The sequence below is a fragment of the Hippoglossus hippoglossus genome, chromosome 14, assembly GCF_009819705.1.
Source record: "Hippoglossus hippoglossus isolate fHipHip1 chromosome 14, fHipHip1.pri, whole genome shotgun sequence".
NCBI classification, from domain to species: domain Eukaryota; kingdom Metazoa; phylum Chordata; class Actinopteri; order Pleuronectiformes; family Pleuronectidae; genus Hippoglossus; species Hippoglossus hippoglossus.
In genome coordinates, this window is record NC_047164.1 from 9,555,628 (window position 1) to 9,578,736 (window position 23,109).

At 40.3% G+C, this 23,109-nt stretch overlaps 2 protein-coding genes and 1 long non-coding RNA gene across 3 annotated transcripts; all 3 read left to right on the forward strand.

The window, feature by feature from the left end:
* The first annotated feature begins 1,731 nt into the window (after positions 1-1,731).
* ubtd2 (ubiquitin domain containing 2) lies at positions 1,732-12,146 on the forward strand. Its single transcript, XM_034607531.1, has 3 exons — positions 1,732-1,941; positions 5,331-5,567; positions 10,498-12,146. The coding sequence occupies exons 1-3, from the start codon at positions 1,872-1,874 to the stop codon at positions 11,001-11,003; spliced, it is 813 nt and encodes a 270-aa protein (XP_034463422.1). The 5' UTR covers positions 1,732-1,871; the 3' UTR covers positions 11,004-12,146.
* A 2,762-nt stretch (positions 12,147-14,908) lies between these two features.
* Positions 14,909-15,815, forward strand: LOC117774866. The gene is made up of 3 exons (XR_004616134.1): positions 14,909-14,935; positions 15,221-15,356; positions 15,696-15,815. It is a non-coding gene; the product is annotated as an uncharacterized LOC117774866 (long non-coding RNA).
* A 1,768-nt stretch (positions 15,816-17,583) lies between these two features.
* Positions 17,584-22,832, forward strand: il12bb (interleukin 12B, b). Its single transcript, XM_034607530.1, has 9 exons — positions 17,584-17,721; positions 18,743-18,836; positions 18,981-19,082; positions 19,793-19,972; positions 20,716-20,821; positions 20,935-21,104; positions 21,640-21,800; positions 21,915-22,033; positions 22,142-22,832. Exons 2-9 carry the CDS (start codon positions 18,743-18,745, stop codon positions 22,167-22,169), a joined length of 960 nt encoding a protein of 319 aa, XP_034463421.1. The 5' UTR covers positions 17,584-17,721; the 3' UTR covers positions 22,170-22,832.
* The last annotated feature ends 277 nt before the right edge of the window (positions 22,833-23,109 follow it).

A 23,109-nucleotide genomic window follows, 5' to 3' on the forward strand; every position in this document is an offset into this window, starting at 1 on the left:
TAGTACAAGGTCTTCAGGTTTCATTAATTTGATTTAGACAGACTTTTACTGCAACGGCCATCAAACTTACACATTTTTTTTTGATACCTCTAAACTGAAGTCACTAGAGGTCACTATAGCTCTCACAAAAGAACTTGTCACACAGTGTTTTTATTTAATAGCCTATTCTTGCCTTGAACAGTCTGGGTTAGTGTCATTTGACTGCTTACTGTGGCCTCTAACAATGCTACAGAGAACAGACGAATTCTCTGAGTTTAACTGTGGCATTTGCTTTTAATCCCTTGACAATGTAGGTTTGAGATTCTATCTGAAAACCTCATTATTTTCTAAATAATCTCAATCCTTGGTGCCTACATTTCTGACTAAAACAACACGCGGTGGGACCTCCTGGTCACATCATTCTGACATGGGGCTATTCTTTGACTCCTGAATATGACTTTTCAAGTGGAAAACAGGACAGAAGATTCTACTGGATCTCCAGCTGTGACCTTGATCACAGAGTGTGTAGCAACATGTCCAAACATGTGTTACATCATATAAAAATGTCGGCATTCTGTTTCCAGCAAAGGGAAATAATTGTAATTCCAGACAGCTTAGTTGTAAATGTACCCTTGCTATCCCGTTGCTATTGTGTGTGCGCACAGATACATGTGAGTGACTGTGTGTGTGTGTGTGTGTGTGTGTGTTTGCCAGTGGGTCAAATTACACTCAAGTCTGTTCAGGACAGTCCTAAAGATAGGGACCAGGCAGGAGTGGGCTCATCTGGTGTAACATTGCAGCATTCGCACTGCAGAGATAAAGAGGCCGAAGAGAAGACAAGTTGAAAACCTAATGAACAACTATTAAGGAGACTAGAAGTAAAAAGAATAGTATAGAACAATAACATTATTTCAGTGTGTCGTTAAATAATTTAAAAAAAACATAGTAAAATGAATAAAGAGCTATTTATTATATTTTGTCTATTCAAGAGAGACTAGAATACAATAGAATAAAAGTACATTTACCTCAATGCTGTAAAATATACTTGTTACCTTTCATAAACCTTATTGGCTTTTTGTTTGCAAACAAAACTGTCTAATCGCTGAAACCTTATGTAAAACAATAGAATAGAATAAAATAACAAATGCAAATTGTCATTGTGTGCTGCAAAATGTACTTGTTATCTTTAATAAACAGTAGAACATAGAATAGGCAGCTTTCAACCTCTAGAATATGCTCTTTATACTGTTCAACGTGTCCTATCTTTGTAGGCTGTGTTAAAACATGAAAAATACTCAATAGATTGATTGATTGATAGAAACTGTGCAGAAGTGAAGATGGAATAGAGCATAATGGAAGTGGGCAGTCTTCTTAGTGTGGGTCTTCTTGAACATCGAGGAACACCAGGTTCATTGAACGTGTCCCTCATCAGAACAAACACAAAACTGTCACCAGAGTGAAGTCAACATGTGGAGCCCCACAGAAGAAGAGCATCCTTCTTTTAAATACTGTGCACTTCTCCATTGTTCTGTGTCTCTTTTCTCTGCCTCATTCCTCCCTCGGTCACCTTGCCCCTCTCTCTCTCTCTCCTCCCCCCCTCCCTTCTCTCTCTTTCTCTCTCTCTCTCCGCCTACCTCACAGAGGAAGAAGATGATGCCCGCTGCAACCCGAAGGAGAGGAGGAAGAGGGTAGGGAGGAAGGAAGCGAGGGGAGGGAACGAGGAGAAAGGAAAAGGGAGGGAAGAGAGGGAGGGAAGAGAGGGGGGAAAGGAAAGAGAGAGAGAGAGAGAAAGAGAGAGAGAGAGACAGAGGGGAGGGGGGCTCGCTGGATGTAGCTCTAGCTGTGGGCCGGGGGGTGAGCTACCTAGCCCGGGCTGCTCCGCCGAAACATCCATGGGTGGCTGTGTCGGGAGCCACCACGACTCCTCGGGCAGCTTGAACGAGAACTCGGACGGCACCGGAGGTAACTTACGGGGCTTATCTGCGTCTTTTTTGGGGTGGGAGAGGGGAGTGGAGGGTTCGCTTCCTCTAGGCTTGTCTGCATGTTGTCCTGCCTGGCTGCTGCTGCTGTGGTGGAGGAGGGGGGGGTCTCCCTTCCCTTCCCTTCCCTTCCCCTCAATCCGAGCCAGACAGAGCCGGAGACAGAGCCCGCAGAGCCCGCAGCCCTCCCCGGGCACCGTCCCCCTCCGCGAGCAGCAGGCCCCGGAGCGACGCCTGACAGGGGGGGGGGTGTTTACTCTGCGACGCTGCCTCCCTTTGTTCTTTTTGCTGTTGTGCCGAGCTAGCCCGGGCTAAAACCTAGCCTGGTTAGCCTGCTAGCGCCGCTGCTGCATAACAAATATGGGTCCCAGACGGCCGGGGCTCGCAGGCGGGGAGAGGGACAGTCTGATCTCAGGCGGCTCGTGACCCCCGCGTCTGCTCCCAAGCGCTGAGACTGATGTTTGGCCTTTGTTGTCACTGGCTGATCGGTGCGAGTGAGATGCGGGAGCAGGGTTACTGATGGAAAGTGTGTAAACTTGCAGGCTGCTGCAGCTTGATGTTGGAGGGAGTGAGCTTTAAACACTGTGGTTACGATGTGGGAACAAGGCCTGAGAGCAGTGGGCTCCATGCTGCATGGAAAACTTAAAGTTGATTGTATTAATCGAACAATAATCAGTCCAGCATGGAATCACTAAAGCCCTGGGGTGTAATAACTCAAGCAGTGACTCTTACAGTGGATTAAAATACGGTTTGAATGTTTATTTTCGTTTTAAATTGATTTCTGGTGACATGATAAATTGGATTAGTGTTTAACACCATAGACTATTTAAAGATGGATGACGTGCTGGCTCCCAAAAAGTGAAGCCAAAGCGTCTGGATCGCCACCTGGTGGCTGGCTGCAGTAAAAGGTCATAAAGCCAGCCTCCTCCATATTAAAGGGATAGGTCACCCAAAAAATGAAAATTCACTCATTATCTACTCACCACTGTGCCGATGGAGCGGTGGTTGAAGTGTTTGAGTCCACAAAACACTTTCAGGGCTAAACAGCTTTGCAGCCAAATCCAATCCAATTGAAGTAAATGGGATTCAATTCTCCAAACGTAAAAAAATAGTGTCCGTAAGCCCCGACATTCAAATTCGACTTGAAACAAGGTCATTTACATCATGTTTTTAGCCTAAATGTCTGTGGTTATCCTTCTGCTCTTAGCCAGGTTCACGCACACACACACACACCGCACAAGCTCCCGCCTCTATGCTCTTGCCCAATGGGCACGTGACGACAGCTAGAACTTGCGAGTTCTAGCTGATGCTTTACCCCTGAATCTCCTAAAGTGTTTTGTGGACTCAAACATAGATAATGAGTGAATTTTCATTTTTGGGTGAACTATCCCTTTAAATCTAGGGTTGGTAAGCCTTGGAAAAGCGAGAGCAGGCTACACTCTGAACCGAAACATCCCACTCCCTCCCTTTAATCGATGGAATAAGGGTCAAAGTACACGTCAAATACATGTTTGAAAAAAGGTTTCTGTCATTTTAAGATCATTCTTATTACACCACGTTCAAGTAATAATTTTCATGTTACTTTGGATTACTTATTTGATGCGAGGCATCATGTTTGACAGCTGAGACTGACTCGTGATTGATCGAGCATGTGTATGGACAGGACCTCACTACTGAATTTAGCTCCAAATGCTCAAGATGACGGGGTTCATATCTGGGAAATTATAGCTTCCTTTATGGATAGTGGCAGGAAGTGGAGACATCCACCTTCCATCTTTACAGTCTGTGGTTAAAACAATCATTAAGCATTACATTAGGTCTCTTTTTTTAGGTCTGGTCCGGTTCTGCCTCCATGTGACACTGACGATGTTGAAAAGATTCATGCATAAAGGTAGCTGGATAGAATTAAACTGGATAGTATGTCTAGATTTAGAGATTTGGGTCGGGGGCTGGGGACCGATCACATACCAAGGTCTGTTTTCCTTAATGTCGTCATCTTTTGCGTCTCCCAGACTTCCTGCTTGTCTAGATGTCCCACTTCACAGGTTTCAGCGATCCCTGTTAAGTGTGTCTCAACAAGAGGTCGTGCTGTGTTATAAACAGATGCAACCAAACAGCTGGTACTTGACACCTCGCATTATGCTGACAGAGACAAGGCAATTAGACCTAAACACATTCTGCTTTCCACAAAGCAGGTGTCATAACCAGGTTTACCCAGTTCAAGCATACTTAGTTTAAAATGACTACACAAAGTATCCCAAATATATCTCCTAAGAATTTCTGGGAACTACTTAAATACGGCCAACTACACTGATGTTTAAAGGTAAATTTGTAGATTCTTGTGCAGACAGACCTGGAAAGTAAGGTAGTGCAGGCGTATGAATGTGTCTGTGCAGTCAGGGTGGCACTAATACAGGCAGATCACTGTGACTTAAGTGTATGCAGCTTCAGAATACTTCAATATTCATAATCCGTTTTCATTTGAACCAGTAAGAGGATTAATGTTTCATCTATTTGAGTTTAATGCTGCAACACCTGTATTTCTCCCCTCATGTGCTATTCAAGTCTAATCCTAATTCTACTTTGTTAACCAAGGATTTATTTTACCTACTGTCCTTAAAGTGTCTAACTCTTGCAGACTATTCAGGTGAAATACATCGTTATACAAATGGGCCAAAATAGGGATTAAGATAAAGTGAGTGTAAACTGTTAGAGGTCTTATTTACTACAAACAGTCAGTTGAAGGTTGGTGTTATCAGCCCACACCACGTGATCATCAGCGTACATGTGTACCAGCAGCAGGTGTAACTCAACACCTCGATCCGTCGTCATCGTCTCTCCTCTCCTCCGTCTCTTGTGTTGCAAAAACAAACACATTCTGCACACACACACACGACACACACACTACACGGCGTCCTGTACCTGTTGTCCCCTTCGGTGGTGATCCAGATGGTGTTGTTCATGCTGCAGATGTTGGAAGCCTGCTAACATATAGGGTTTTGTAACTGAACACTTGTGTGTGGGTGTGTTTTAATCTGTCAATCTGTTATTTTAGCTTAGTTATGTACTTCCTAAATCCTAAAAAACAAATATAAATCCCAACTCTCCTTATTCCTCTTCTCTTTTTCCTCCATCCCTACTTGTCATTTCAATTCCCTTTCTCTTTCTGTAATCTTCCATTCCATGTCTGTCCATATTTGTTTCTTTTTTTGTGATTTACTTATCTTGGTTATCCTTCCCTCCCATGTTTTTCTTTCTTCACCTCCCTCTAATCATCCCACCCTCACTTTCATTCTGTGTCTTTTTCTATCTTGCCCTCCTGCCTTTGCCTTTGCTTTCTTTCCTCTCCATCCCTCCTTCCCTCCCTCCCAGTGGCTCTAGGGCGTAACCAGCCCCTGAAGAGAGAGCGGCCTAAATGGAAAAGTGACTACCCGATGACTGAAGGCCAGCTGCGCAGCAAGAGAGATGAGTTCTGGGATACTGCGCCAGCATTCGAGGGCCGGAAGGAGATCTGGGATGCGCTGCGGGCTGCGGCCAGCGCCTTTGAGAGCAATGACCACCTGCTGGCTCAGGCCATCCTCGACGGGGCCAGCATCACACTGCCGCACGGTAACACACATTTTACACAGTGGCAATTGATACACAGCAGACAGTGTTTGTTTTACTCTCCATCAGGTATCAGTTGGGTGGACACTGTGCAGGATATTGCAGTTGATTACCGAACTCAAAAGAATTTGAACTAACACCCTCCTCCCAAGAAAAACACAGGAACTCAGCGTTAGAGAATATCTTTACAGGGTTGCAGATGTTAATTGTTGGGCTAGTTTATTGAGAATTTTGTAAATAAGTCTTGAATAAATATTTTTACTGTATATATTTGTTGAATTACCTCTGCCCTTCAGTTTCATTCCGAGTCTGGTTTTTAGAAAAAGCTTCCATGTCTCTGTAGCTTAAAAAAGTCTTAACAAACCCCACGATAAAGCAGAGAGTTCAAGCAGGTGTAGGCTGAATTTATATAAATGTCTGGATTAGGCAGAGAGCTGTCAATTATTTACTTTACAGATTACTTGGAAAAACATCCATCAAGCTAATAAATCTATGGCCTCACACAACTACAATAAGCACGGCAAACATTTTGAGGTGGCTTAGCCAGGTCATTTTTTTACCAAAGCAGCTCTTACCGCTGGTTGGTGGGGTATTGAAAACCAGCTCTCCACTTTTAATCTTTTGAGAATCGAGAAGCTAAAGCGTGTAGTCAAGCTTCCCCAGGAAGTGTCTTAAACAGCCTCTGTGGTTTCAAGTGTTGAGTTTCAGAAACAGGTAAACGTTGCAACATATATCTCCTCATTTCTGCTTGTGTCAGTGGATTCTGTTCTATCATTTTTACGATCTTATAATCTTTTTAGTGAATAAGCACCGAATTATAAGGCATTCAGCCTGCAGCTAAAAGGATTCCAAGAACCTCTAAGTGTATCTCAGTCACCACAGAGTTTAGTGTTTAGTCTTCTGCCATTAGGAGGTATATACAGGAGAAGGAATCAATAAATAATAAATGAAACGTGGAGTGTCCTTGGTCTTTTGAAAGAAGGATTTAATGAAGTAATCACTCACCAAAGTAGAGTAAAGAATACTCAAGCATTCACATAGAATAAATCAGTTAAAGTGACATGGCTTGGATTCAGGAAGTCTAACAGCTCGCATGGTAATTATAAGCTCCTGCGGATTTTTTGCGGATGCGCATCATCGTCTTTATTCACATTACCACAGAGTCATATTACCTCAGCTGAGAAATGGAAGGGTTATGTTGATGTGTTGTCCTTGTGAGTTCTGGAAGGTGTCATGTTTTTCCAGAATGCTTTCACAGTTTCCCTCTTTTTTTAATGTATTTGTTAGAGTCATAAGCTGAATTCAAAATTGATGACAAATTCTTTATAATTTGAAAAATAGGCTGAAACCAAGACCCAACAGTCCTCTAACATTCAATCAAGCCGCACCATAGTGCAGGCACTCATAGATATCAGTCCTCTGAATATGCCAGATTTTTTTTCAACAACAAAAAACACCCAATGTCAACATGTGAAACGAGTGATAAAAATTCCTAGGTCCGCCCCTCTGTCAGAATCTATGCCAAAATGTAATGTGCCTGTAAACATAGGCAGGGTCTTGTCTTGCTCCGTTCCTCTCTGTAGATTAACCGGGTCAGATCAGATCATGCTGGGTTGCAGCTGTAGATTCCCCAGACCTGATGTCACCGCTGCACTCGTCTGAGACTACATTACAAACAGCAGTCAAATCGCTTTAACTTTTTTAACCCTCACAGTTTTACGCCTCGCCCTGTTTGTGTTTAACACCAGAGTTCAGGGACGGGTTGGGTCCAGTTCCTATTATTGATTTTTTGATTTCCCCCATTTTTTCTGTCACCATTATAGTTTTGATTGATTATTCCTTATCGATACACACTCCACCACCTTAGCCAATGAAAAACTCTTGAAAATTAATTGAAATATTATTTAAATGTTAATTTGAAGGTTAATAACAACTGTGATCAAGCTTTTATTAAAGTTTAATTCTGAATAGTAAGTTGAAAGAATCAGGGGGGAATCTAGTGGTTTTTTTGTCGCTTCAATGAATTTCCATCAGTTGTATTCCAGAGGGGCCATGTATGAGATCAGTGTAGATCTGATCGGGGGGGGGGCAAGGAAAGTCAGGAGTGAAAGCATGAACCCGGCGGCAGTACGAAGCCATGAGATGCATAACGTAGCATATTTGGAAGGTAAATGCAAATATCCATGGAGGCTGAGGGAGTATACTGAATGCTTTTTACTGCTACCTCAGTCTGTTTCACATGAAAGCTTTTAATGCACAGGCGTCACAGCACCAGCTTTTATTTTTATAGAAAAAGATAAAAATCAGGACATTATGTGCACAATGGGGCACTAGTAATTGGACATAGTAAGAGCCGGACGGCCCTTCAGGTTCCCTGCTCAAGTTGCTGGTTGTAAACCCATAATGATATGACAATGGCAATTACATTAATGAAATATATCATTCAGTAAGTATAGGTGAAGACGCAGCCCACGTAGCTGATGACAACAGAAGGTATGTATGTCATATAGAATTCTTTAGGTAGCTCTTTAAATTGGAAAGTGAGACAAAAACTAACCAGATCACAATTTAAACAATGCTACAAAGACATGAACCTTGGTTCAGACATTAAGGTGTGAAAACGACTGTGGAAAGTCATTTGTTCGTCTAGTTCTGCAGCACAAGAACCACAATACTGCTCAACTTGCTCCATTTGTCAAAAGTGAGGCTGTGGTTTGGCATAACAGTGTTTTGAGCTCAAAATTAATGTCAGCATGCTAACATACCCAGTGACATTGCTAAATATGAATGGAACAAAAACATGTTCACAGATTCACGTCAGTGTATGCACTGTATAATAATATTCTGTAGTCATGAAACTTTTTGGTGGCTATGCAAAACAGCAGTGCAGCAAAGAAAGACGTTTTCCTATAAACATATGTTTTCTTGCTTTGGTAATAACATTTTAATCTGGTGCAGGTTTGATTTGTCGGCTGAATTCTTGTTTTGTAATGAAATCCCACAACCAAAAGCATCAGCGCCACATTGAAACCATTAGTATTCTACAGCTCAAGGATAAACACTGAGGTGGGGCCAACTGGAACAAAAACAAGTGAGATACACAGACACAGATTCGTATCAAAGTGTGTTGATGCACTCAGTGAACAGTGTTTATCAGACATTTATAACAGTATTTTGTTATTTATGGTGTCTTGAATTGTACACGAAAGGAATTGAATACATTTGTAATTAAACAGGTCTTAAAGCAGATTGACGTCCTTGAATGCAGTTAGGTCAGAAGTTCATGAAAGTCAATCATCAGATGCACATGATAATATTTCAGCTATGGCAGAGATCTTTAATACGTTTAAAAACATGGTTACCAATTATGTCACCTCGTCGGTATGCCAGGACTTTATTAGGTTGTGGTGAAACTTATAATACACCCCAAATTACCAATGTTATGACCTATGATTGGCATGTATATCACTTAAATTATTCTATGTAATTATACCAAACCTTTCAAGAATACCAATATTTTACATTATATTTGGTTTGAAAACCTTGCTGTAAAACACTATTACACATGTGTAACACTTTAATCTGAATATTGTAAATTGGATAAATAACTGTCCAAACACAAACTGTTCCAGGCATGAAAAAGCCTTTTAGTCAGGTCCAGCTGGCAGCATCTTTATTCAGCAGATCTCAGAACTGTATTTCTCGAAACTGAGCAAAAAGATACCCTCTCATTTATCTTTGGTAGTTGTTCAAAGATGTTTTTGGTAGATTTACCGTAACTTTTGTGTCTGTGCTTTTCTCCTTAGACTTTATTGTGTCAAATTAACAAAAGGAAACGATAAGAAATTGTCTTTCAGACGGGAGCCGGCTCCCTGCGTTCACGTTCAAGAAGTGTTGGTGACACATGACTACCACTGCTCTCTGTTCACTTTGCACTCCGTCACACTCGCATGCTCTCACTTTAGCCTCAACGTACTCACCTTGACCACAGCAGCCGCCAACACGATGAGGGCCTCCGCTCACTCATCTCATCTCAATAATGTCAATGTCAAGTGGATTGTTTCAGTTTAAGTCATAAAACAACATAAGCTGCACAGTGACCTTTTTGGTGTAACTTTCTCTTTGGATTACTCTAAAAACAAGGGCAGGTAATCTTCACAATACAAAAGACAATAACCTCAATAAAATTACATGACAATAATAAGAAGAAGTCCACTATGCAAGAGGACCTGTCTGAAATCCCCCTGAGGACCCCTGGGTTCCCCCTAGCAAATACCACAGTGTTTAGTTTCTGTTTGCGGAATAATTTGACCTCTTCACTACAGCTTATTTCCCTCTCTCTCCACCAACTTCACTCTGACACAACGCCTTCTAATACCACACTCCAGCACACGCATTACATTCCCTCCTGCTTTCACTCTCTGATCCTCCCTCACAGTCCGTTATCTCTGAATCCTACTCTCATTTCTGTATTCCATTTTACTACAGCGGTATGTGGACTGTTTTTTTTGGCTTCCTTAGGCGGAAAAATGATGTGAGCTTTTCACTTTCAGTTGAGGAAAGCAATAATGAAAATATACGACGTAACGACAACAATATTGTGCCAAAATGTTATTAAGCTCTGTTAAAGCAAGGTGTAATGAATAATCTTTTACCCCAAAACAAACTATACATGGTTTCCGTAGTAACGATGGCCATCCATAAAACTACAGTGGATCATTACAGCGAATTGGATTCTGCAAGCTGGCAATGTTTGACTTGTTTTACTGTGAAATAGTGATTGAGCAAACTATTAAAATAGCCTTGTTTGTCAGAGGCGAGTGTTCTGGGGCCGACCCCTGTCTCACTGAAGCATTATCATATGTGATGGTAACAAAGTTTATGAAAGCTATCTTTTAAATTCAGGGTTGACACTTTTTCTCCTTTCTTCCAGGAGCTCTGACAGAATGTTACGATGAACTGGGGAATCGATACCAGTTGCCGGTCTACTGCCTCTCTCCCCCCGTCAACATGATCGAGGAGCGCTCTGATGAGCCAGACGGTTCAGATCCAGACTCGGGGGCCGCAGACCCGTCCACGGGCATCGCCGGTGACCCAGGCTCAGGAGGGGAGTGCCAGCTTCGGCTGCGGCTATCAACGGGTCGCGACCTCCGGCTGGCGGTGCGCTCCACGGACACAGTGGGCATGATGAAGCGGCGTCTACAGAGCCAAGAGGGTGTGCCAGCCTCAACCCAGCGTTGGTTTTTCTCAGGTCGGCCACTGACGGACAGACTGCGCTTGGACCAACTCAACATCTCCAGGGACTACGTGGTGCAGGTCATCCTCAGCCAGCCGCCGCCAGAGCCAGAGCCGGTCACTCCAGCAGGACATGTGCAAGAAGCCTCCGGGTCGGTGGGAGTGCCTGCACTGCCTCAAGAGCCCACGCCGGTGGAGAATTAATTCCCCCAACCTGGCAGGGGGGGCATACCAGCTGTCTGGCAGTATAAAAAAAAAGGAGGATAACAAGGGAGATATAAGAAAGAAAGAAATTTAACATTTCTCTTTTGGTTTGCACTCTTCTCTTCTCTTCTGCCCTCTTCTCTCCTTCCTCTTCCTCTTCTCCTCTCTTCTCTTAAGAAGAGGGGGGCTCTGTTTGGGCAGAGGTCAGCAGTCTGCTGGAGCAACAGGAACCTTGACTTGAGAAAAAGACTCTTCCTTTTGTTTTTTACACATTGAAATTTTGACCTTTTTGAAGTCTTTTTAACTGTTCCTATGGAAACCAAACAACAAAAATAACATTTTGTCAGGCGGCTGATAGGGTTTTCTTAGTGACGCTGATGTCCAAATTGTTTCTGTGTTTCGGTTTCCATTCACGTTCTGCACTCTGGCAAAGCTGTTTCTGACTTTACATTACGTTAAACATACATCTTCATTGCAGACATTTAAATTCACTTCAGAAAGAAAAGGGGTAAAGATACTTTAACAATCAGTTATTCAGGTTAATACGAAATACTTAAATATATGTGAATCAAATCAAGAACATTTCATCTCCTGGGGATGAAGTGAGTATGCTAACAGCTGTAAAGAAAAGTATTCTATTGTTATATCTAGTTAGCAAACAGATGTGTCCGAGGTTGTGACTGGATGTTCTACCAAGCTGCCGCTTCACTCTGCTTCACAGTACAATCAGAGGAATCATGTAATAAACATTAAGTAGTCAGCCCATGTTTGTGTGCGCGCGCATGTGTGTGTGAGCGTGTATGTGTGTGTGTGTGTGTGTGTGTGTGAATGTTCATATATGATCAAGACACAACCACACTTCTTCATGTGGGTAAAGGATGGACATCAGAAACACAGTTACATATTTTGATTAAAAATCGACTGTTTTTAATTAAAATTGATCATTGTTTCTAATCCTCGATCTCTGTCTGATCTTTGAATACTTTCATGTTTTTCGAAAATAAAGCCTGTGTACGGCCGACATTCACTGTTAAAATAGACTATACAGTGTTTTACATACTATCTCAGCTCTATAAAAGTCCTCTGGTTGAAACTATACCCAACATTTGCCATGTCAGCAACACAATAAATTTAAACAACACATCTTTGTCAGTTGTTGAGTTTCCCCTCTTTTATTTTGTGGCCACTGCCTCCACACTATCCCCAACTATATATCCCTGACCAGTCCGTCCACTGAGCACATGGAAGTCACAATGATATGAACCCTCCAGCTAGTTTCAAAGTAATAAAACAATATCAACTTTTATATCGATCAGTAGAGCACATACCTCTGCCATGGCCCAATAATGGTCACCTTATGAAACCAAATTTAAATTCGCTGGATTTGTATTTGTCACACAATCTCACACTGTTGGAGAAAATGAAAAACCTCTCATCCAGATCCACCCCAACATTTAATGGGTTCTTTCCTGACCCACACCACCTCCTTCAACCAAACTTCACAGTAAGCCATCCAGTTGTTTTTGGACTATCCTGCAAACTTTTAAACAAACAAATGGACGGGTGAAAACCATCAACAGCAATACAACAAAAGTCCAATATACATCTTGTGCTTCGTACAAGCACAGTGCGAGGGTCAGGTTCATAGAATGTTTTGTGTTTGTCAAGCTCTGTTCATGTAGTAAGAGTTTAAAACCACAACCTTCACTCAGGAGCAAAAATGAGTCTTAAAACTTAAACAAAATAATTATGTGACATTTATCATGATAATTGTTGATATTGACTGAAATCAATCAAATTGTGTTTGTATAGCCCTATAAGACAAATCACAGTTGTTCTTATAGGGCTTAACAAGGTGCGACATCCTCTGTCCTTACCCTCAACAAGAATAAGGGAAAATCTATTTATCAAAAAATAAACCCTGTTAACAGTGGAAAAAACCATAGAAACCTCAGAGAATGAAAAAGAACAACTAAAAACTAATATAATAACTGAAAGCCCTTTCACTAGAATTCCCTGAAAAAATCCAGCATTACAAAGTAATACAGAAGTGCGAATCTGGACACTTCATCTGCCAACCTTTTAACCTTTATACATAGCTATACATAACTGTAGACATAGATAAACACTCGTGATAACTTAGTAGGCTATTTGTCATTAATATGGACAAAGCTAATTAAAAGGTTGCCGTATTAAAATACAGTTCAGTAGAGCTGTTTCCCTTTTCCTTTGTTTTCCTCCTTTCCTCATTTCAACTTCCTTGTTTTACACCAACTCCTTTCAGACAAAGGGAACATGGAAATTTTCTTTACAAAACACTCCCACAGCAGCTCTTCTAAAGAGCATCGTGTTTGAAAGAAGTGCTGGCATTCCCGGCCAGACAACAAAAGAACTTGCGTCATTCGGCACTGTGATGGAATGAGGAAGGAAAGACCGTGAACAAGCTTTCCATCCATCAGTCTCATAAACGTGTGTCGACTGAGCCTTATTGAGCGAGTGACCTACTCAGATGTGTGGTGAATAAAAGTTAAAGGTCCTGCTCAACATGAGTAACAGACAGAGTGTGAGGTCAGTTGGGCATCTCCTGCCGTATGAAACAGGTCAGGGGCTCTTGTTGGGGAAATACCTGAACATGGCACCTGCTCGTAGTTAAAGTCTCAAACTTTCATTGACACCAGGATGAGACAGCAGAGGATAAGGTTCCGTTCTGAATGTTAAAGGTGTGTTAGGAGAGGTTTTCTCCAAAGGTCAGTGTGTTAGAAACCGTAAAGTCATCTATTACCTTTCCCCACAAATCAGGATCAACGCAAGTTTTATCACTATTGTAAAGTTGGAGGTTTGTTCTTGGTGGAAATGGCCCACAACAGACTTACACAGGTTAAATGTTGGTGTTTGTATGAGAACAGAATAATGGAAACTCCTTCCATGAATCATATAACTCGACAGGTATCTTCCCAAATGTGCAATTTACACATGAAATTCTACAGAATAAAAGAACAGTGTGCAGCAGCCTCTCATTAATTATTTTTTCATATTCAAAAAATGTTGTTTGTTCACTTTTTGACTTCTTTCCCCCCCCCCATTTGAGTATGAGTTGTCATCGTGGACACTTTTACTCCCTTGTTCTTCTTCCTGAGAACTTTCAGAACCACATCCCGGGGCTCCTCTTGAGTTTCCTCTGATACACAACCTCAGTCTCACATGCAGTCACTTCTCTATTTCCTTTTTCCCTGAGGTTTTGTCCTGCCGCACTATAGTTGCACAATATATCAAAGTGGAATAAAGTGTGACGTGTACTTTTGTCATGGTCACTCGTGATGACCCAGTAAATCAAGCTGAACAAAAGATGACATAGAGTCAAATAGAAAATGACGAGCTCTTCCTCTTCTTTTGGATTGACTCAAATAGTTTTTTTTGGGCTTTTCCACCTGATGAACTAGATCTTGTGCTTATGTCATCAGACCTCGTGCACTCAGGTAGCATTTGACACACACACACACACAAATACCCACAATCACAAGCCACACTGAGAAAAATGATTTTTTAGGCCCTGTAATGTTTACGTGGCTTTTTTGTTTAAATTCTACAATAAAATATTATTGAAGGGCTTTTACTTCAAAATGCTGTGTGTTATTTAATCTGCTACTTGAAGTTTGTTAGTAATTATGAATCATCATTTTGATAAGTAATTTTTATCATTCATGCCAAGTAATATTAACTACCCTTCTGTATTGACTGCACGACCCGACACAATTAAGTCAAGTTTACTTGGATAACACGAAATTCGAAACCCTCTTCCTGCTCAGCCAGCGACGTCAGAGGACAATTAGCGCTCCTTTCACACAATAGGTGAGACCCTGAGCAGAGCAGCAGCACCTGGATGCTTTTATACCTCATTTGATGAGACAGTTCGTGGATGTGAAGCCACTGGGGTAGGTTTTATGCTTAATTTACTTTGTACATTCATGTTAGCTCATCTGCTAAAGCAAAGACTACTTTGCTAGCATTAGCTTAGCTTACATTACATTACATTTATCTAAGTAAGTTGGAACATATTGCATCTTTCATTAAAATTGTTTAAAATAGGTATTGGTTAAACTGTATGTTAATTATGAAAGCAGCAGTTGATGTTGCTGCTCAATATTTCAAACTGAGAGAAGTGTTGTGTTGTTTTAGCATGGTGTTTAACTATGTTGTGTGTTAACCTTTTGTTTTAGAACAAAGAGGAGTTGAGAAGGATCACATCGATTCCTCTCCAGCAAACCATTTGGTCAACGTTGGACACTGGTTTTTCGGACAAAGGACAGGGTGGCTTGCACGAAAAAAAGTTCTATGCTGGACTCACTCAGGCAGGTAATGAGTAATGAGGCTTGTGTACATGGATGGATGTATGGATAACTGGTGACACTTGGTTCATTTGGTCAAAGTTAAATATTTGTATTAGCTTCCCCACCATTATTCCATCTCTACCTTCTATGTTAAGACCCTTGAGATCATGTTTATTATGATTTGATGCTATACAAATAAAATCTAATTGAACTTAATTAAAATGTAAGACCACATTTGAAAAAATATTAAAGGGATGTACTGCATTAAATCATAAAACGCTCACTTTCTACATTTGTAGCTCGCTTCACCACTGCTCGCTCTCTATCCATTGTGAATGTATATGATGTTCTGTCTCTCGAACAGCAACATATCAAAGGTAGAAGAGATGTCATCATCCGCTGCTTAATGGAGTAACTTGGAGAGTCTGGAGAGGAACTCATCAAGGACTACCAGGTACATTTGTGATGATTATTCTGACCATAATAAAAACCTAAGACTTACTCTTATCTCCGGACAAATACTTTATAGGCAAACCACTCATATCCCTTTGTGTGGTTTAAATTTTGTCTTTTTATCAATTTGCATTCTTCAATAAGATATTTACTACAATTGACATTTAAGATACAGTACCAATCAAAAAGTTGTTAGGCCAACTTTTTGATTGGTATAGTCAATAGTTAAAAACAGTCCATAGTCCATAGTCTTCTAAGTTCTGATTTCAAATGTTTTTGACATCATTTCAGCAAGGAAGCCAAAGAGGACTTCTTTCATCATGACTTTAAGATCTGAAGGAAATGCAGCCCAGGAAGGCCACAACCCCTGACCATGTCGGTCATCGTCAAGGGAAAACAGGTTCTGGATGACTGTTGCAAATGTTTACCTTTTGCTCAAAGGCCTAAGAACCGAATTTGTTGGGAATTAACTTACTGCATTTCTATTCTGTATTTCTTACTAAGCTATTGCACTTTACAGTGATACTTCATTGAAAATGTAATCTCTGCAGATGTACACATTTGTCTGTTTAGTCAGACTGTCTGAGTGATTTTCTGAAAGCTCTTGAAATTGTTAAAAAGTTTTGGCCACACTGTTGAGCATGAGGCCACTTTGTGTTGCTAAAAGATTGTATTTTGTAGGCTAGCTGAAATATACATACTTAAAGGCCTTAAAGGGTTAGTTTGGATTATTTTATGTGTGATTGTATGAGGTCCTTATCAATAGTCAGTGTATTCGCTACATGGAGAAACAGCATGAAAGCTAAGCAATGATGTGCCATGGACAGGGTAAGCAAAAAAGGTATTTTAGCAAGTTAAAAGACCAACTAAACGCCTTCGGAGAAATCACATATTTTTGTTTGTGTTATTGTGTGACTTTGGGAATCTGAACTGTCCCTAAAACACTGAAGTCACACAATAACACAAACAAACTAAGGATCTAGGCTGGCACCTTTTTTAAATGTCTAAAATGCGTTTGTTGCTGACCCCACCCAGAGCAGTTCATTACTTGGCTTCTGTGCTGGTGCCCGTCTCTGCTTCTTCTAACTGGGGATGTGCTGACCGCCATATACTGTAGCTAATACACTGACTACAGAAAAGTACCTCATACAGCCACACATGTAATAATCCTATCAAACTGTTTAAGAGGTAAAATGGATCAGAAAGGTCACATGTCCTATTTGAAAATGTTTTAGTCTGACTAAGTGTTTCAAATGAAAGTCTGCGGTACTGCTGCTAGCACTGATTTAGATATGTTTTAATGCCCACCAGATTGTATGTGTAAAAAGCAACCTCTTACATCATTGTTGAAGGGGGAATAAAAGGTGCTGTTTCTGTAAAAACATCTGTTATTTCATGTTTTATAGAAGTCTTATGTTAAAACAATCGTATTGACAAAAGTAGCTCATGTTAAAAATGCAACAAATCCATAGTATAATAGTGCTGTAAAGTATATCAAATAATATGTAAATATTACTTAGAAATGTCTAGATATAAAGTCAATAAAAGTTAGTTAATTTAAATATTTTCAAAATTAGATACAAACTTAGTTTAAGTACAATTTACTAGCAAAATCTACTTAAGTATTCTTTATCTATCAAGTCTTACTAGTAAGTCAACTTTACTTGAGGATTTCCCAAGTAAAAATTACAAAGAATTTCTGAGTGAGAATTGTTACCTAGCTTCTGCTAAGTAAATGTCACTCAGGTAGCATTTGACACACACACACACACACAAATACCCACAATCACAGTTCCTCTTTGTGTGGGACATAAATATAGCCACAGCATGGAGAGTTGGAGCAGACGACCTGAACAGACAGTCAGCACAGCCCTCTCACTTCTCAGAACAGCTTTCATCCCCAGCATAACAAAGTTGGATCAAGTCCAGCTGTCAAGGTAAGATCTAATATGCTCACACTAATTTTTCTCCCGCCTGTTGTTTGTTTATTTCGTCGAATTCCTTTGGTGTAAATTTATTCTAAGATCTTATCTTGATATCTAACACCTGTTTCTGGCATCATACTCTTTACTTTTTACTGAAAGGTGCTCACACATGGTTGGTGTAAAAAAAAAAGGTTTCCATAGCTCATGTGATAATTAAGCAGAAGGGGCATAATCATAAAACAGAATTAGGAAAAGAAATGTCTTGTTGAAACCATTTCCATAAAGCATCATAAGAAAGACTTCTACTCAGGGACTGAAATAATACACTTAAGTTGTATTGGTATATTTACTGTAGTGTCTCTTGGGATCTGGGACCCTCAGAGGAGACCCAAGATGCTTTGTATGACATAGTTGTACTTTTTTTTAATTGCAAGTTGTGTTATTATTTTAAATAGACGGTTTTGAGTTCAAACATAAATGTCACCATTAGATGCAAAGTCCTTATTTGCTTCTGCGGTCCCTTGGCAGGTCAGGTCAGGACGATGAGAGCACACGAGCGCAAACGACACACGACACAGGCCCATACACACAAAACCACATCCCATGTGCTTGTCAAATGAAATAAATGAAAGTCATGAGGACCATCAGGTAGATGTCAAAACCAGTGAGCGCAGAGCTGAGCAGCTTCAAAAGTCATTTTTGATCAGCATCTTTAAAAACAGAAGAAAGACAAACAATCTTAAAATGATTAGTCTGATGTGATTTACATTGTTGAGATGCTTTATGCTTTGTACTTTTGGTATTTTTATTTTTCAAAAGAAGTATTTTTACATTCCACATATGAATGAAGTTTGTGAAGATTATGACTTCTATTTTGTGATTGAAGAATCATATGTATCCATAGTGAAGAGTCTCATCTATGCAGCAGTAGAGCAGGTTTAAGCAGTTGGACTCTCTCCCTCTTTTTATGGACGAACCACAGATTAAACCTTTTTATACCTTTGCTATACTAACTTGTAGTAATTTCCTCCAGATGAGTTCACTATTCCTCGTGCTCCTGTCTTCTGCGCTGTGCTGGGCCTCCTCTCATAGACCCAATGAAAACATAGAGACTCTCATGGATAACGGTTGGTTGCCACCTTCTTTCTCCGCCAAACATATTTTAGCTTTCTTGCAGTTTCTGGACTCACCTCACATGTGGCAAATGATGATTCAAGCCCGACCGTGTTTAATTTGTGTGTGTTTTATCTCTTTGTCTATGATTACACCAGTTCTGGTGCTGAGGGTTCCCTATGGCCAGGACAGCAGGAAGTACATCCCTCTGACATGTGGAGAAACTCTTCAAAATCAGACCGTGTTTTGGAAGAAAAATGGTAATACAGCAGTTGATACAACTACAGATAATACTTCCACCAATCTAGCATTCTTATCCGTACCTGTGTAAGTATGCTATGTAGGATATAATACCTACGATACGATATGATACGATACTAATGAATCTAAACAAAAAACAAAGTTTTATTTTATTAAAGAATATGAACTAATATTCAGTCATGAGAAATGTTATCTGTTTTGTTTTGACATTTTGAATCATACTACAGAAACTAATATACTACTACAATGGATTCTACTTTGACTACGACTAGTGCTACTTCTTTTAGTCCCTGTAGATATATAAGACATAAAAAAGGTTTTGTTCAAAAATATCAATTTTTATTCAGCCAGAAGAGAGAATGGCTCTATTACATTTTAAATACAGATACTACTTGTACTACCAAAAATTCTAATAACACCTATACCATTATGCTAAGCACGTTACAATACCATATGATAATATATGATACTATTAAATTGAAAAAAACAAATTCTAAAATATAAACTTTATTCAGTTGAGAAATCTGCTCTTTTTGCTTTTTAGATATTTTTGAATCATACCACAGACACTACTTTGACTGCTACTTGTATTTCTATTACCACGATATGATACAATTTAAATTTGTTCTACTTCTATTCTATTTTTTTTGTTTTTATGACATTTGAATCATTGCCATCATTGCGTCATTGATCCATGTCCTTGTCTCAGGCCAGGAGCTTGACCCACGTCTCCAGGGAAATCAGGTCAGGGTCCTAGTGGAGGAGATGGACGGAGGAAATTACACTTGTCACCACGGTCCTGATGGAAAATACCTCAACCACACCATGATCATGGTCCAACTAGACCCAGACAACAGGACTGTCATACTGGAAGAAAGATCCAACGAAGGTAAGATAAGACCGATGGAGAGAGTGAGACAGGAGGGGAAACACATACACTGAGAAAAGACAAACGGACACAGATAAAGATTTGTTGTGTTACTGGACCTAGAAAGAGGTATTTCCCTGGAAGAGACTTAGGATGGATGTCACTGAAGGGCTGAGATAAGGAATGGTGTCACAGGGAGATAAGATGTGGAGAAATAGACGGAGATATAGAGGGCTGTGGCCCCAAGCAGTCAACACTCAACAGAGATAAGATGAACAGCGGCGCACATGTAAAGTGAAGCCGGATAAGAGGAGGATGAGGGGTAAGAGCGATGGAGGGAGGAGAATTGAATGGAAAGAGGGGAAAAGATGAAACAACACCAGGACTGCAAGAAAGGCCCTAAAGGAAAAACAGAACATGAATACTGGAGAGAAAACAACGAGTGTTTTCTTTAAATTTATGTTTTGATATAATAAATATAAAACACTGGGTACACTTTATACAGCCATCGTCGGTTAGTGACACTTTTTCTCCAAAACACTTCATTGGCCTTTTGCCACCTTGAAACTAACAGGCTTATCCACCCTTTGTCAGGCTTGTTCACAGCATATAATCTTGCAATCGTTTACCGATGTTGAAATTATGGGGCCTTCAAAAGAAAGTGCTCCGAAAGACAAAAAAGAGAGACATTAATCGTTTACGAGAACATTAAACAGAAAGTTAGTGGGGGACTCGTAGTTCTAACTGTGTTTCTGTTCCTCCAGGTCACATCCACTGTTCAGCACCGAACTATAAAGGTACCTTCCACTGCACCTGGAAAAGAACAGAATCCAGACCCAACGCTGCCGTGCTCCTGGTGAAGATAGAACGGTGAGGACAGAAACAACTACTGGTCACTTTAATCAGTAGCACATCAGCAATTCAGTGTTAGGTCAAGGATTGTACCGTGTTTTTACAAATAACCAAATTGTCTTTTTATGCAGCCATTTGGAGACGTTATCATGTGAGCTAGACGCTGACGGATCAGGGGTTCACTGTCACAACGCCAGCTGCCCGTACGAAGAAGAACACCACCACATCTTCCTCACCGTCTACATACACAGCGACTCTCGCTTAGAGGCCTACAAGAAGGTTTTCTTCCTGAGAGACATTGGTAAGTCGCCTGCCTCAAAAAAAGAGTGTCATGGTTAGTTTTATTTTTTGTGATGGAAATACTTGTGTTTACCTCCGCGTATGTTTGTTAGTTAACATGATTACTCAAAAACTACTCAACCCAGTTGCGTGAAATTTTGTGGAAGAGTGTTGCATGACCCAAGGAAGAACCCATTCAATTTAGGTTCTGATCCAGATCAGGCATTGGATTTTTTCTTTTCACTTTTTAAACCATCGGAAGATTGAATTGGGTATTGATTGGGTATATTACGGCCAATAATATTTATGTGTTTTTATAAATTAAATTTTGGATTGGATTTTGGATTTTTCACTTACTTTAACATGGAGAGATATGTTTGCCTTGGTAGAGGTATGTTCTCTCTGAGTGCCCTTCTAGTTAGAAGATGTGGTAATATTTGTCTCTGTCCTCACTCATCCCCCTCTGTCTTGACTTGTCCCTGGGTTGCAATCCAATCATCTCCTGCTCATTGTTCTGTTTCCCTCCATTTTCTACCGTCCCTCCTCACCCCATTTAGTGAGACCAGCAAAACTCTCTGACCTGCGCATCAGTGATGGGAAGGTGTTCAGCTGGGACTACCCTGACACTTGGGAGACGCCATGCACCTACTTTGGCCTGCAGTTCCAGGTCAAGGTGGTCCATAACCACCATTCCTGTAACTCTGAAGAGTCCCTAATGGTAATCAATACCTGCATAATGCAGAACAGATTCCATTAACCCTCTACTATTGTAAAAAAAAAAAAGGATTTGCTGACCTCCAGTTTAACCACATTTCTTTGCTCTCTTCTGCAGAAGATCATCACTGAGGACAATAAATATGAAGTCAATGTCAAAACCAAGAGATACGTTTTCTGTGTGCGAGCTCAGGACAAGTACACCAACGGGCCATGGAGCCAATGGAGTCAATGCATGTGAGTATTTTACTTGGGTCAAGAAATTATTTTGTTACCAAAGGAGACTTTCATTTGTTTGATACTTTATCCAAATATTCATCTGATTAATTCCTGTCCTGTCCCCAGAGTGAGCAAACACCATGTGATCTGCTAGTTTCTTCACTGGACTGATGCCACAACAAAGGAAGGCTAGGAGGACAGAAGAAACTTCTTTTCATTGTCACACTTTTTTTTAGAGCAAACAACACAAACAGGTTTTGTGCTTTGAGAGTGAATGTATAACTATGTAGTATTTATTTTGATGTTGGTATGGAAATACAGTATATTTTCAAAACAATTATTTGTACTATACCCTATCTAACTTCTATTTTTCTACATTTCCTAATAAATTAATGAACAAATAATTTACTGCACTTTTTGGCATTTTATGTGTAACATCTCAAACTTATTTCAGTGGGGATTTATTGTAATAAAGTGTTTTGCAATATATATCAATATTCGGTGATTACGTATTGTCAATGAACACTTCGGGCAATTTAGGTACAAAAAAAGGTTTATTGGTATATTTACAGTCAGGGTGTCAGTGATGTGATGGATGTGATGAGGAAAACACCAAAAGGCAGATCTCAAGAAATAAAAGGGAACTTGTTTTGTTCCTCTTCCCTCTGTGTGCGGACACAATCATTTTAGAAGCAAAAAAAAAAAAAAAACTCAATGCACGTTTTGTGCTGTCCATTTCTTTTTCATCATAAATCCTCATCCTCTCATCATTCATTACTTGTACTTCCCAAAACAGCTTATTAATAAAAGCTCTAAACAAGATCAACTAGTGTATTTTGCATAAAAAGAAACATACAAAATGAACAAAAACAAAACTGGATTCATCCTTTACATGTCTTCAAGTTTGTGCGTCCAGCAATGCAGCAGAGCCAGGACAAAACAATTACATGTGCACAAACAAATTCTGGGCAAATATGCAAACTAACCTTCACATGGAAACTTTACCATCCGTGTGTGCATTATGTACATGTATGAAATCCAAACCACAGGCCTGTGTCTAGCGACCCTTGCACACTTAACAACAAACAGATGTT